A 15,328-nucleotide genomic window follows, 5' to 3' on the forward strand; every position below is an offset into this window, starting at 1 on the left:
TTTTTTTAGGAAGTGAATGGTTATTTATAGTAGAAGAGATAAAAAAAACATAAAATTGAACCGAACTGTAAAAAAGAAAAAAATGTGACTAACAATTCATGAATTGAACGATCAGAAAAAAGGAATTTTCTTTTTTTTTTTAGGAGAAAAGGAATTTTCCATTACTATTATTATTATTATTATTAGCGTCCAGACGGACACTCCCGTGTCCGTCTGTCCGCTCTTTCTACTGCGCTAACACATGTATACTTTACCTTTTTTTTTTTGCATAAAATAAATTAATATATAGTTTGTCTTTCTCAAATATTAGAATCAAAAACCTGAAGAGTGTAGATTTATTAGTGCCCTCTTTTGTTTGTGTGTTGGGATAGAATATGTATACAATATATTTACCCTTCTTTGTATAATTTAATTTCATCATAAATATATAAATATATATGTATGTGGATGACATGAAAGCATTCCCAGTTATATGGTCATGATTACAACTAATATATTTACTCCGGTTGGTTTTTGTAGTCAATAAGGGTGATTACCACCTTCCCTTTTCGAAACCAACCCCCGAATCCAAAGTCTCATAAGGGTTTTTACTCACTTTTTCCCTTCTCACGAATAAAAGTTGGGAGTTCAAAGATTGAAGGTTCAAAACCAATTAATGGTTTGATACCCGAATTTCGAGAGCACGCTCTGTGTTGCATGCCATTACTCAAAAAAACCGTAATTCAAATATCAGTTAGAACAAAATAAGAAGATTAAATAATAAAAACACAATGACAAAAATGAAGAAAAAAATCTTTGGTATAATTCAATTCTTGTATCATACATTGAAAACAATGAGGAAATCTCTGTCTATCTTGGCCGATGGCAGCTCCTCTTCATTGACTCCAATTTCCACACTTTAAGGTTGTTTCTCCAACCTAAAATAATGTAACAGTTGTAAGGTAAAATCGAAAGTAGTAAATGTACAAAGTTAATTACCATGTTGCAATGTGTTCTAATCCCTCTTGTATATATATCATGGTTAATATTTTCTAATTCATCTTAGTTAATTTACTGATACGTAACCACCTTTTTCGTTAAACGAAAGTTAGATATTTATTGAGCATCAAACCATATTTACTGATATGTAACTGCCTTCCTTTCCTCTTCGTGTCTCCTTTCACCCTTTGCAACAATTATGAAATTAGGACTCAAATGACATGGAGAAAACAACATAAAAGTAGAAAATCTAATCATTGTCGTGCGTGGTGGTAAACTACTCCGTCTTCCCATCTGTCATTGAATTCTCTGCCATCCCTGCCACTTTTAACATTCCCTTTAAATTGGAAAAAGTGAAGAATATATTACCGCCAAATAATTGGAAAAAAAAAAATTATCCTTCACACTGAAAATGAATAATAGAGCAAATAAACAATATGAATAAGGAAATGATTTTAACTGCCATTACATGATCAGTTTCTATATAAATGCGGAACATTTTCCATTATATCAGAATTTATATTAACCGAGAAGAGTAGATAAGAAATAGAGTACAGAAATAGTGCTTCAATCATGAAGAAAAATTGCATATAATTCATTATGCTCCAAGAAGTGGCTTCCTTTATGGAACAAAAATTAAAACAACAAAGAAGAAATACACTTCTTTACAACTAAGATAAGGAACACGTGTATGCAAGTGTTTATAGTAAATATGGTAATGTTAAATTGAAGGAAACTAAAATCAAATGGGAACTTCTGCGGTACACTCACAAAATGAGGTGTATCGGTACTCCTGTTTCTTAATTTTATAAATGAACGATCATTTTTTATGTAGTAAATAGCTATTTGTCAATATTTATATTTTATAGAACAACATTTCATAAGAAAAAACATCATTTAATTGTTTATAAGAATCATAATAATTTTTTTTTACATATTATCGTAAAAAATAAGAATGTTCTTAATTATGAATGATAAAAATTTAAAAAATAAAAAATTATTTCGTTGACACTTTTGATGAATAAGATTTAGTTATTATAATTATAAATGATAAAAAATAACTCATTTAACTATGAATTTAAAGAGTGAGTATACCAATACACTCAAATATAGTGGATGTACCATAGAATTTGCCAAATCAAATAGCCAACTATACATACCTTTGTACATGGGGCTTATTGAATAGGAAGGCTATAGAATAACATTAGTTTATGGCGGTACAATGAAGAGGAAATGAATTATGATATTATTTCTTCCTATTTTTGTTGGTTTGCCTCCCCATACACACAATTAATAGTCGAATCCAATTCTTGACAAATTTTCAGTAACCAATAAATTAATAGATGAGACTCAACAATTTCTTTTTTAACAGTCTAAGCAGTTGCTTACCATGAAGGGTGTAAAGTAGATTATAGTCTTATTTAAGGGGCGAAATTGGCAAAAAAAGTCCATACCAAACTTTGGTATTGCCTTTATAGATAGTTATAGATTGGATGTTTCCCTTTCTCCTCTGTAACAAAAAAAGAAAAGAAATTGCATTAAAAAAAGGAAGAAGAATAGAAGATAAAATTGAACAAACAGAGGGCAAAAGCAATATAATTGAACAAACGTGGCTGCAATGATCACAAAGATTCCATGTTCTTCCTCTTTTTATTTTGTGAATGAGAATCGGTAAAATGGAAGTGAGTGAGGAAGGACCTACATCGTTGTCGAATACTCCATGGAGAATGTCGTTGTCGTTACCATGCTTCTTGACGGCGCCCTCCTCTATGTCTATTGATGTTGCGCTTGTGGCTAATCCATATTGTGATCCTACATCTTTTAATTTCACGTTCTAATCTGCAATCATTCATCAAGAATTTAGAACAAACACCGAAATGAACGGTTTAGAATTAGCAAAAAGGATGATTTTGATGCAAAGAAACGTGAATCCCGGAATTAGCAAAAGGTTGATGGTACCAAAAATAATTCAAGATTTATTAAGTAAATTAGTATGCAAGAAGTATATGCAAAGAAGAACTTACATTAATATCAGACTTATTTGTCTATCTCCCTTATTTTTTCTATCTGTTGTTTTTTCTCTGATGGTGTTAACTCCTTTCACGCAGATGAACATTGGGGAGAAGTTAAAATTGTTTTATATTTTTGTAATTGTTGAGCAGTTGTAAGGGGTAAATTGGGAATGGAAAATAGGCTACACCAAAAAATGTATTACCTTTATTAATAGGTATTGCCTTTATTAATAGACATAGATATTATTATTATTTTGTATGATAATTTGCAAGAGTTTAGAACAATTATTTTTTGCAAAGACCGATATCTTTTTTCCGATATAGTTGCGATTACTAAATACATATTTTCGCATAGAGAAAATCGGGTAATAGTCATTTTGGTTCTTTAATATGTAAAAAGAAGTGAAAATTGTATATAATGTATCAAATTTTCAAAATAGTTCTTAATTGTTTATGCACTTTGTTAGATGTTAAAATAGTCCTTCAATTATTTTTTTTATACAACAACTTTTTTTATAAGGAATGATTATAACAAGTAAATATTTATAGAGGTTGATATGTCGATAAATAAATATATTGAGAAACTGATATTTTTTCAATTACATATTAAAAGACTGATATGATAATATTAACAAAATATTTTAATTGATAAAGTGCACAATAAAAAATTATTTTAGAATAAAATGCACGATAAAAAATTATTTTAGAATGTCGATAAATCTTATCATAACTGTTACCGTTTTTTTTTTTTTTTGTGAATAATTGGGGTGTCTGGATTCGAACTCGGCCCTTGCTTATAATATGCATTGTCGTTAAAAATATTAATCGAAAGGAAATTAATCTGAGATAACAAAACGACGTCGTAGGGAGAGTGGAATTGGTCGTGTTAAACCGAGAGAATTTTTAGGGCTGAAAACGCAAAACAAAAAAGCACTTAATTCATTTTCATCGGTTATTCTCAGAATCGAAGTGAGAGAACACACAAAACTCAACAATGGCGTCTTTGCTACAAGCGATTGTAGATCCAAAGAAAAACTGGTTCGCTGCTCAGCACATGAAAGCTGTTTCCAAACGTCTTCGCAAATACGGTTAATCTTTTAATCCTAAATCTTCATTTCGTTTTTTCAATTTCTCAAACCCTAATTTGTGAAATAATTTTGGATTTGTGAAATTAGGGTTACGATATGATGATCTGTATGATCCGTATTACGATTTGGATATTAAGGAGGCTTTGAATCGGCTTCCAAAGGAGGTTGTTGATGCTCGCCATGCTCGTCTTAAGCGTGCTATTGATCTTTCCATGAAGCATGAGTATCTTCCTGAGGATCTTCAGGTTGGTTTGGTTTTTCGTTAATTTAAACAAAAATGATTTTTTCGGTTTTGTTTTGTTTTTGGTTGCTGTTGTAAAATTTTAGCTAGAAATTAGATGAAGCTTGATAAATTGGTTGAAAACTGTTGTGGGTGTGTTTGTATTGATAGAAATGGATGAAATGAAGTGTAATAGAATCAATTTGTGAGTTACGTTTCATTGTTTAGATTGGGATTGAGAATAATAACATATGAAGCACGTGCACAACACAAACACAAACATGGACATATTGACGCAGGTAAACAAATTAAAAAATGAATTAATTGAATTAATCACATGTGTCAGTGTCGTGTCGGTGTGGACACCGGACACACATTCCATTGGATGTGTCAGTGCTACATAGAGAATAACAGAAATTTATTGAAAGTCCTTGTGGATGTGTTTATATATTGATGGAAATGGATGAATCTTAGTTAAATAGATCAAATAACGAGATGGGTTTCACTGTTTTAATTGTTCAAATTAATTGAAATTTAGTTTTATTTCATTTCACATGTGAGGTTTTAAATTGCATAGAATAGCAGTGAAATGCAGCTAATGCTGTCTCAATTGTGGTTGTATAGACATAAAAAAAAAAATTGATGTTTATACAACCACAAGATAGAGTTGGATCCTCCTGGAGTTTTTCTTATTCTAATTTAAACTAGGGTTATATCATTTACAAACCATCATTTTGCTTTCTCCAATTTGGAGGTGTAAAAAGGAATATTGTTTATTTTTTGTTGCATTTCATTCCACATTTATTGTAAACTATCCAAACAATAAATGAGAATTTGTATTCTATTTCATTGTACTGTCACTGGATGTGCAAAGTGCAAACATAATCTCTACAGGACAGTTCAAATTTTGCAAAATGTCCACTTGTGCAGTGTACTGTTTTGATTTTCTGTGAACATACTTTGGTTTGATATTTGTGTATTGTTTATTTGAACATATCAAAGAAGATCTAAATATCTTGTTTGGTACGTGGTTGTGTGAAGAGCATGTCTCTGATTGCTCTGAGCATAAATGTCAAATTTTGAGCGCTCATATCCTTTGTATCTGTTGTTGACAGGCAATGCAAACACCATTCAGGAGCTACCTTCAGGATATGCTGACCTTTGTAAGTGCTTTGTTTTATTTGTTTGACAGTTTCTAAGTTATTTGTTAATATTAGTAACTAATTGTGTGATTGTGGGTGTGCGTGTTTTGATATAACATTATATGGAGTCTGATTCCATACTTCTTGATTGCCTTTTTTTTATTAAACATTTGTTAGCACTTAGCACTAAACTTGACAGTGTGAATTGATATTACTTCCTTTGCTTGTCTTGATTGTCTACTACCCAAAATATACTTCAATCTTATCCTTAAATACATTGCTTAGATTGTTAGAAATCTTGGTGCGAGTGGAACTCAACCATTTCAACAATATAGTAGCATAATTTTGGAAATTCTTTGTTTTCAATTTATTTAAGAAACATGAAAAATCTTATGTTTCAATTCATTTTTGTAGTTCCTTTTGTTAGTTCATATTTGCTAGAGTAGATGGATTATTAATAATTATTTTTAAGCTTAGAATAGCCTGTGTCTGTATTTCTGTTTTCATTCTTTATTTTCATCATTCTCACCTTTTTTATTTATAAAAATGTTTTTGAAAATAGTAATCAAATGAAAAACCTTGAAAATAGTAATCAAATGAAAAACAGGCAATATTTTTGTAATTCATTGGGCCCTGCACATGTAGATGGGTCTTGACAGGGTATATGACTAATGGCTTCCAGATATGTGCCCCACACAAGTAGACGGTATTAAACATGGTTAATGACCCAAAAACCCTTCAAATTTTACCCCTAGTCTAGAAGTTTCACTTTAGAACCAAGCCCTGCTAAAGACATAGCAATCATGGGTCATGGCAGTTTGATTGTGAGGAAGGATTCCTGAGGTTGAACAACTCTTGAGCTGAGTACTGTGGAGACCCGATGTTGGGGCATGATACCGGCTGATATGGAACGCATTGATAAGTTGGATTTGTTACCGGGTTGTTCTCTTACATAGTTTCTGATGCATATGGGTAACAGATTGTTGATAATTTAGTAGAACTTTTGCACATGGAAGTTGGATGCAGTTTAGATTCAAGGATTTCCACTTTCTTTTCTTCTATTTCCATCCCCTGCCATCTATGTGTTTATCCTTGATCTAGGTGTTTTTTCTATGTTCGTATTCTGAGAGTCCCATAGAGAACCACTCCCAGTTGAAGACCTTAAGCTATTGCTTCTGAATTAAACACACTGTCCAGTGTTGTTAAATGGTGGTCATGGTAGCCACTATGGTAGAATTATGTGTCAGAGTTTTAAACAACCACCATAGGAAATTTGTGAAGGGATGCCCGTCATGGCCCGCGCCATTGGTTATACGGCAAGTTTTTGGCCTTCTGCCATCGACACCACTGACACTGTCAACATCATGGTTCTTTATTTAACATGTTAACTAATAGGGTACTTTTTGTCATTTATATATACATCCTCTCATTTTCTATTCAACTAAATGAGAGGAGAAAATTTGAATTTAATTTCGTTGTTCTCTGCATCCAAACAATTATAAAATCATTTCAATTTGCGTTTTCTTTCCTCGTTGTTTTTGTTCCATTTTCATCACCAATGCTAAATGCTAAATGCTTTTCGACCCACAATTTTCAGGTGAAGAGGGAACGAGCAGAGCGTGAAGCATTGGGAGGTTTGCCCCTGTATCAACGAACCCTTCCATAAGTGCATTGAGTAGTATCGCTTGAAGCTATTTTGATTGGAATTGGATGTTAAAATGTACTACTGTTGTCGTAGAATGTTTTGGTTGATGATGAAATCTTGGACAGCTTTGATGAATCTTTATATGGACCACATTTTTTTGGTGCTGTAAACTTTCCCTCTCGGGCATTTTCTAATAAATGGCAACAACAAACTCGTTTGCCTTTATAATTTATGGCTTACCCATTGTCTTTATTGGAATCATTTCTTGTTTGGTAGATATAGCTGTTGTATATTTTATATGAACAGACCTCGCATTCAGACTTCCCAAAATAAAAAATGTTGTAATTGTTCAAGGATCAAAATGATAACTGTGCTGTTTGTGATGCTCTTCAATTAGAGTGCGAAATGTGGAATATTTTTTTACAGGATAATAATGCAAGTCCATATACCTATTTCTAATTTCTAATAGAATTGTAACCAAATTTTTTTTTCTAATAGAATAATAGCAGAGTACCGTAATTACTAAACTCAAGTCATGTTTTGGGGTGTTGGAATTATTATTCTAAGAATCCTGTAAAATTAAATTTGTGTTTGAGTATTCCTACACATATCTCCTCGGTGAATATAAAGCCAGAGAAGTATCCTAAACTCACGTGTACATCTTCTCAACAGAAGGGACGATCTTAAAGAAGGGAAATATAAGTGGATTAAAAGAAGAAGAAATAAACAAGACAGTGATTAATAAGGGCAACATATTCTCGTCGAAATCCAAAATTATGCAAGCTACCGAAGGGTTAACAGAGAGGTTCGAGGATTAAGGAGTGAAAAAGAGAGGTTCTCGAATCTGTATATCACCAAACTTAGATTCAGAATTACTCTGAAATTGACTAACTCTTCCATTCAAATTGTAGGATCTTAACTTTATCCATCTAAAATGTATATAGTACGCTTTTTTTATGCTGGAAATGCTTATTTTACCATGTCAACCTGCATACTCACGGTGGAATGCATGTTCAGGAATTTGTAGTTTTTTTTTTTTTTCCCAAAAGAAAAATCATTTCCAACAGTGTTGAGTTTAGCTGTAGGGCTAAAATCACATAATGTGATGAAACAAGATTTGAATTCTCACATTGTTAAAAAAAAAAAGGGGGATTTGAATTCTCTCGCAGACATGCATTCATATTTGGTGTAGACAAGTTTTAAATGATTATTTTGCACAAAAATATCATCATTTTGCGGAGGGAGTCAAAATTAATTTTAAAATACTCTAGTCCAAGAGTTTAGAATATGTGCAATGCATTATGGGGGCACATCAATGGACTTCATTCTCCCTATTCTTTTAAAAGGTTTTTTAAAAAAGAAAGTTGCGAGGTAATTTCACAAGTACTGTATATATGTTCTTATTTTATATGAAAAATTAACATATAAAAAACTACTTTTGTATAATTTTCAATTTTGGAAATATGGAGAATTGAAATTGAGAAAATTCACACAAAAAAAAGAGATCAAAACCATACAAACACTAAATTGTAGACAAATGTAATTAAGCCTATTTCTCCACGGTAGTCTCGAAAAATTTGAGAGTAATTGAAACGTACTTGCCTCATTTTCTTTATTAGGAGAACACATGATATTAAAAGGGTTAATAGGACTTTAACCCTATGTAATATAGATCACTTTTTGTTTTGTCCTCTATAAAAAAAAGTTTTGGATTCCATCCTTATAAAATAAAGATTCTTTAGGATTGACCCCTGAACCGACTCAGCAGCAGAATCTTTGATGTGGCTTTTTCTTTTTCTGTTTTTTTTTTTATGCCACGTAAAAAAGAGTTTACACATCATTTATAATTAAAAAATTTAAAAATTTAAAAAAAATAATTCGTTTTTTCTATTTTCATTTTTTTTATTTTAAAAAACAATTAAAATTTTAGTTTACAAAATCTTTTTTATTTGGTTTTTAAAAACAAAATTATATAAAAAAAATTCTCTTCTCTGTTCCTCGTTTTCTTCTTCTTTCTATCTTCTCTTCTCTTCTCCCCCTTCTCTCTCTCTCTCTCTCTCTCTCTCTCATTCCCAAACCAACAACATAGCTCTTTCTCCTTCTCATTGAACCATCAAACCCATATAATTCCTTCTCTGTGAGTCAATCATTTATCAAACCCTCCTCTTCTTTCTTTCTTGGTTCATATCTATTCCTCCTGATTTTTGGTTCATCAAATCTCAAACCCATTAGCATGAAAATTGTATCCTTGAGCCGGAACCGGAACTGAAACATCAAATCGAAAAAAAACACAAATTCAAAACAAAGAAGCATTTCGGAAAGATCCCAATATGATTTTGGGGATTTAGGGTTCTTAAAATCTCAATCTCAATCAGATTTAGGGTGGCTGACGACGGTGACCGAGGTTGACGCCGATGGCGGTGGATTCCTCCCTCCCTCTCCTCTCTTCTTTGATTTTCTCTTTTTTTTTTTTTTTTTTTTTTTTTTTTTTTTTTCTGTTACCTTTGCTGAAACTAAATTGTTGAGGATGGAAGATTTTGTTCTGCAGTAAGAAGTGAGAAGAATGGAAAGAATAAAAAAAATTAATGGAAAGAGAGATGAATAAAAAAATTTATGGGTTTCTAAGAAGAACAATGATATTTGTACATCCATTTGATGACAACTTTGTTTTCCTCTCTTTTGATTGGTCAAAAACAATGGAGAGAGAAAAAGGAAAAGTGAAGATAATAACATCATGTGAGTATGAGAGAGAAAGTTGTTAAAAAGTTGTAGCAAAATGGTTGTACAAATATCATTTTTCTTCTAAGAAAGAAGATGAAGATTATAATCATAAATGATAAAAATATTTATTTTTTAATACATATGAAAAGAAAAATAAAATGATAAAGATATATATAATTTTTTAATTTTATGTATTTTCTTTTGTTTTTAATTAAATAATGATGCGTCGCTTAATTATACACATGTGAGGCATTAAAAAATAAAAAATACACAGTCATAGTGTCACATAATCAAAAAATGTTGAGTCAATGTGCCACATCAACGTTACATCAGAGATTCTGCTGAGTCATTGGGTACAAGGGACAATCATAAAGAATCTTTATTTTACAAGGATATAATCTAAAACTTTTATTTTATGAGAGGCAAAATCAAAAGTGTTATATATCACAGGAGGTTAAAGCAACACATATTAAAATCATCCACTTCCTAACCATAATAGACATTCCACGTGAATCCATGAGAAGATGTCCTACGTTAACAAAGCCATCCACCGGTCTATTAAGTCGCTCATATATGTCCACAACAGTTAATAGCTATTCCTAAAGTTTTGAGTATGACGTACATAGGACAAAAATAGGGAGATCAATCTATCGTGCCAAATTGAATACTCATTCAACTCCTAAAAAATATAGAAAGAGCCTTTAAACAAATTCACTAATATTGACTTTAAAATGTGCATTTATATCCAATCAAATTTTATCATATATCAAGGATTAATTATATATGAGTAGAAGGTAAACAGACAATAAACTACGTTCTAAGTCTTTAGATGGCAAAATCAGTATTTGTAAATAGAACATTCATGAACCTTTTGAGATGTGTATTTAGAAAAGAAATTTAAAAAAACAAGAATCACATGAATTTGAGATGGCGAGACAAATTTTTATCGATTTTTCTTCTATTTTACTCATGGGAATCGTTAGTGGTTGAAAAGAGATAGTCATTGTATATAGTTGTCATTAACTAACATGCATTCATTTTTTCTTCATCCAATATGAGTCATCAACACGTTGAGTTCATTATTAAGTAAATGACTCCTCATTAAAGATGTTTCGAGTATTGTTTATGAAATCTTAAAAAGGAAATGTTGCTTTGAAAATACAAATTAAATATTTGTCACTTATAAATACACATTTTTTATGTCAAAAATACATATGTTAATTCCTTAAACAATGTCCTAAAGACATTTGTTAATATTTTTCATAAATATAAAGTAATAAAGAGTTGGTTTAAAAAAATTCACCATAATAACTCTAATCATTTTTGTAAATTGGAGATTTTTTTCTGAATAATGTACTAGACACTTTGATAGTTGTGTGACTTAGAGAGAATTTACAATTTTTTCATAAAAAAATTATGCAAGAAGGTTTGTAATTTTCTATTTGTAAAAGTGCAAGTTGAGTAATAAAATAATTTGTTGTGAGATTGTAGATGTAATTATGAAGTTTAGAATCACAGAAAAATTTATAAGTTGCCTTTTTACTTCTCATGTGGGTATTGCTTCTTGTTTAATTTGAAGTTTTCCTCTTGTTGATTTTTTTACAGCTAAATCATAGTTGAAGTTCCAATCAAGAGAATAAGAGAAATATTGTAGTGCACTATGTCATTCATTTGTAGAGAAGAGAAGTAAGTTCTCTTATTTGAATCTTCTTTTGTTTGATAGGAGAATAGTCTTCTTTCTTATGGTCGTGTACAATCCAAGACTATTTGATTCAAGAGATTGTGATATACTTTAGAAAAAGAAAAATCAAGTGAAAGAAAAATAGATTTGTAATTTTTGAAGATGAAAGATGAAGGTAATGTTTTTTTATCACATTAATAAGTTCAATGAGACGATATCATGATTTATTACTTTGTTGGCTTCATTGTGATAATCTTATAAATCACTAATGTGGTCAATTTTAGCATGGAAAAATTCATTGAATGAGAGTCAACAAATGATGAATGGTGATAAATATTCTAAAGATAATCAAATACTAGCAACAAAAGGTGAGCAAGTAAAAAAGAATTATGTTGATCAACATGATAAAAATATTTCAATCAAGAGATATGTGCATTGTTAAGTGTTACAAAGTCTAAAGAAGAAGGCAGTCAAATTGAAGGCTCCTCCTTGTGAGGATGAAATTGATGACAAAGTGAAGAAATATTAAATTGTAGATGAAGAAAATATATTTTGTTTTAAAGTGGATACTATCAACCTCTCATGTCGAGTACCGTGAAGAAGAAAGAAGTAGTTAGTTATAATATATATATATCAAGAGTTAGTTTGAGTTTAACTCACCGTAGAAACTCTATTCATGTATGTATTGGAGAATCAGATAGTTTAGTGTTTTTAGTGCTGGTTTGGTTTATCGGTGGTTTCTAGAGAATTACGGTGGATTTTTATGTTTTCATAAAAGTTTGTTTTTGTAGCTTCAAGATTTTCACGTCCAACTTACCTCGGAACGTGATCTTTGCGTTGCAAAAGCTAACTCAAACACACACTTAGAGGATTTACAATTTATCTTTATAAAATTGTGTGAAAGAATTTTCAATTGCGTTCTTGTAAAAATTGCAAGTTGAGCAATTAAATGTTATTTTTTTATAATATGATGCATGTGGATATAAAGTGGGGAGGCATGTTAAATTTATGGCTAAAGTGCACTTTTCGACCCTTAAGTTTTAAAATGTTGCGATTTTGGTTCCTTATTAAAAAAAATTACAATTTTGGTCCATTTCGTTCTAAAATTACTGAGAAGACGCCACGTATCCCAAAAAAGGGGTCAGAATCGCAACTTTTTGAGAAGATAAGGGGTTAAAATATCATATTTCCCTTATATTATGGGGTCAAAAAAGCATATTTCACTAAACATGGGGTCACTTTTGTCATTTTTTCATAGGGATCAAAATCGCAACTTTTTAAAACTTAAGGGATGAAAAGTGCACTTTAGCTTAAATTTATGAGTATCATTTTATTTCTTTTTAACTTTGAGGGAGTATGCTTCCGTTTGTGTTAAAATTTTCGTTTGTTGGTTTCCCAACAAAATCAAAAGAAAATATTGCCTTCATTTTTTTATTATAATAATTGACTTAAATATTATTTCTTTGAGAACTATTATTCATATATGATAGATTCTAGGGTGAGGGTTCAATCAAGTCCCTCACCGGTATACCATTTTGATCGATCATTGAATTAAATAAATTTATATGATTTCATTAGTTATAACCACACACAATCATCTCTCGTCTCTCCAACCACGCTCTTTCTCTAGCAAATCTCACTTTGTCTTGCACAAGGACCATGGCAGAGCTTCGCCTCCACCATGGTTAAGCGTAGCATGGTCCACCACTACATCTGATTACGATGTTCTGGTAGTGTATATTAGTAAATTATGTCTAACATTAACACATATATTGGACAAATACCCAAAAATTAAACCAAAAGAAAAGTTTAGCAAATTCTAACGAAAGTTGGTGTATTCTTGTATAAATAATCATAATCCTATGTTCGACAATTGAATTTCTACCCTCTTTACTTTCTTTTTATTATATTCCTAATTTTCATAAAATCACTTTTGCTGGATTAGAGTGTGTGATGTTGTAAAATGTCATGAGATTTTTTGATAAAAATGATTGATTTGTGATCGTTACCATTACCACCACGCCGTCCATTCCGTTGTGATTATGAATTCAAAGATTGAAGGAATAGAGGGGATGATAAGGGAAGTAAAGAAAAAGATAAGTGTAATTCAGTGTATATGATATATAATAAGATATATGAACTCAATTAATCTAATGGCTCTTATTGTTATTCATGGTGGTTCACTGGTGAGGGGCTTAATTGAACCCTCACCCTAAAATTCACCTTCATAGGCTTCCCTAAAAAAAATATCATATGTCGGCTAGTTTTTTTATAAGAAAAAATTATTTTAAGAGAGAATAAGGGGGTATTCAAAATCCATTATAACAAGCTTATATCTATATGAAATACATTAAAGACAAGTGAGTGGGTTAATCCATCAATTTGAGAAAACAGAATTTTTATTTCTACCTTTCCCACAAATAAACCAAAATCATGACAATCTCTTAATCCGATCTACAACCTCCATAGTATTGTCAATTTTTCCATTGAAAAGAACATTGGTGTGCTCCAACCAAATACACCACGACATTGTTAACTAAATTAAATGAGTTATTATTTTTGGATAATAGTTATTCTGGTTTCTCAATGTATCGAAATTTTAAAATAGTCTCTGATTATGCAATTTGTTGGTTAAGATAGTCATTGACGTAAAATTAGTCGTTCAATGCCGATATTAACTCTTTTCATGTATGAATTAATATGACAATAAGTAATTACTTATAAAGGTACTTATAGATTATTTTGACCAGTATGACAATTAAATAAGCATTTTAACATAATAGACTATTTTAATTAATAAAATGCATAATTAGATACTATTTTAAAATTTCAATACATTAAAGGACTATTATATTCCTTGTTACGCATTCAAAGAATAATATAACTTTTTTTTTTCATTCTTCCCTCTACATGATGAATTAAGCATAAAAAATTATCAACCAACTCAGCCCCTCAATCTCTTGCATTCCAATCCAACCATTTGAAAACACAATCCCAAATTATCCTTGTCTTTGCACAACTAATTTTTTAAGAACCAGTTATGAAGTATTATTATAATAATGGTTATTTTTTTAAAAGACTTAATAATATAGTTGTGTATTGAAGTATAAACTCTATAGTCCTTTTTACATAGATATAGTGTACTATTAAATTAAATATAAACAAAACAAAGGGATAAGATAACGATAGTGAGAAGACTCTTGAAAAAAAGGATAACGATAGTGAGATAAACAATAATTTTTTGTTTTTCTTTTTAAGGGTTTTTTTTTTGTTTGTTGTTGTTTCTGATGAGACAGTGAGATAACAATTTGATATATCCATAAAATTTGAATATTTATAACATTTCTTCTTAAATAATATATGCATCTCGTTAATTAAACTTTGCTAAGAAAAATATAATGGGATAAAAATTTAGTTGTTGTGAATTCGGCATCAAAATCAAATTTATAAACTTACATGTGTGGAGTAAAGGAACTAGCAATCAATATCAAAGTAACAATAAGCAGCAACAACAATAACATACCCAAATCTAATTTAGGAATCAAGTGAAAAACCCAAATCCACAAACAAAAGTAAAGAGAGAAGAAAAACAAACATACCAAGAAATGTTTACTCAGTTCGGACCAACAATGACCTACCCTAAGGGAAAGATTGATCTCTTCAATCCACTATCAATAAGTTCTTTACAAAAAGATATAAAAGGGTTACAAGAAATTATCTTCAACAAGCTCACCAAGAAAAAAAAAACTTACTTTCTACCTTTTTCCCAATCTCTTTCAAAGAGCAAAAGACTCAATGATTTCACTCGACCAAGATGTTTACAAATATTTCCTAACTCAAG

At 30.6% G+C, this 15,328-nt stretch overlaps 1 protein-coding gene across 1 annotated transcript; it reads left to right on the plus strand.

Moving 5' to 3' along the window:
- The first annotated feature begins 3,886 nt into the window (after positions 1 to 3,886).
- On the plus strand, positions 3,887 to 7,399 carry LOC11420865 (cytochrome b-c1 complex subunit 7-2, mitochondrial). Its single transcript, XM_003588670.4, has 4 exons — positions 3,887 to 4,078; positions 4,166 to 4,323; positions 5,414 to 5,461; positions 7,038 to 7,399. Exons 1-4 carry the CDS (start codon positions 3,985 to 3,987, stop codon positions 7,104 to 7,106), a joined length of 369 nt encoding a protein of 122 aa, XP_003588718.1. The 5' UTR covers positions 3,887 to 3,984; the 3' UTR covers positions 7,107 to 7,399.
- Positions 7,400 to 15,328: the final 7,929 nt, after the last annotated feature.

Source organism: Medicago truncatula, chromosome 1 (assembly GCF_003473485.1).
Source record: "Medicago truncatula cultivar Jemalong A17 chromosome 1, MtrunA17r5.0-ANR, whole genome shotgun sequence".
Taxonomy (NCBI): domain Eukaryota; kingdom Viridiplantae; phylum Streptophyta; class Magnoliopsida; order Fabales; family Fabaceae; genus Medicago; species Medicago truncatula.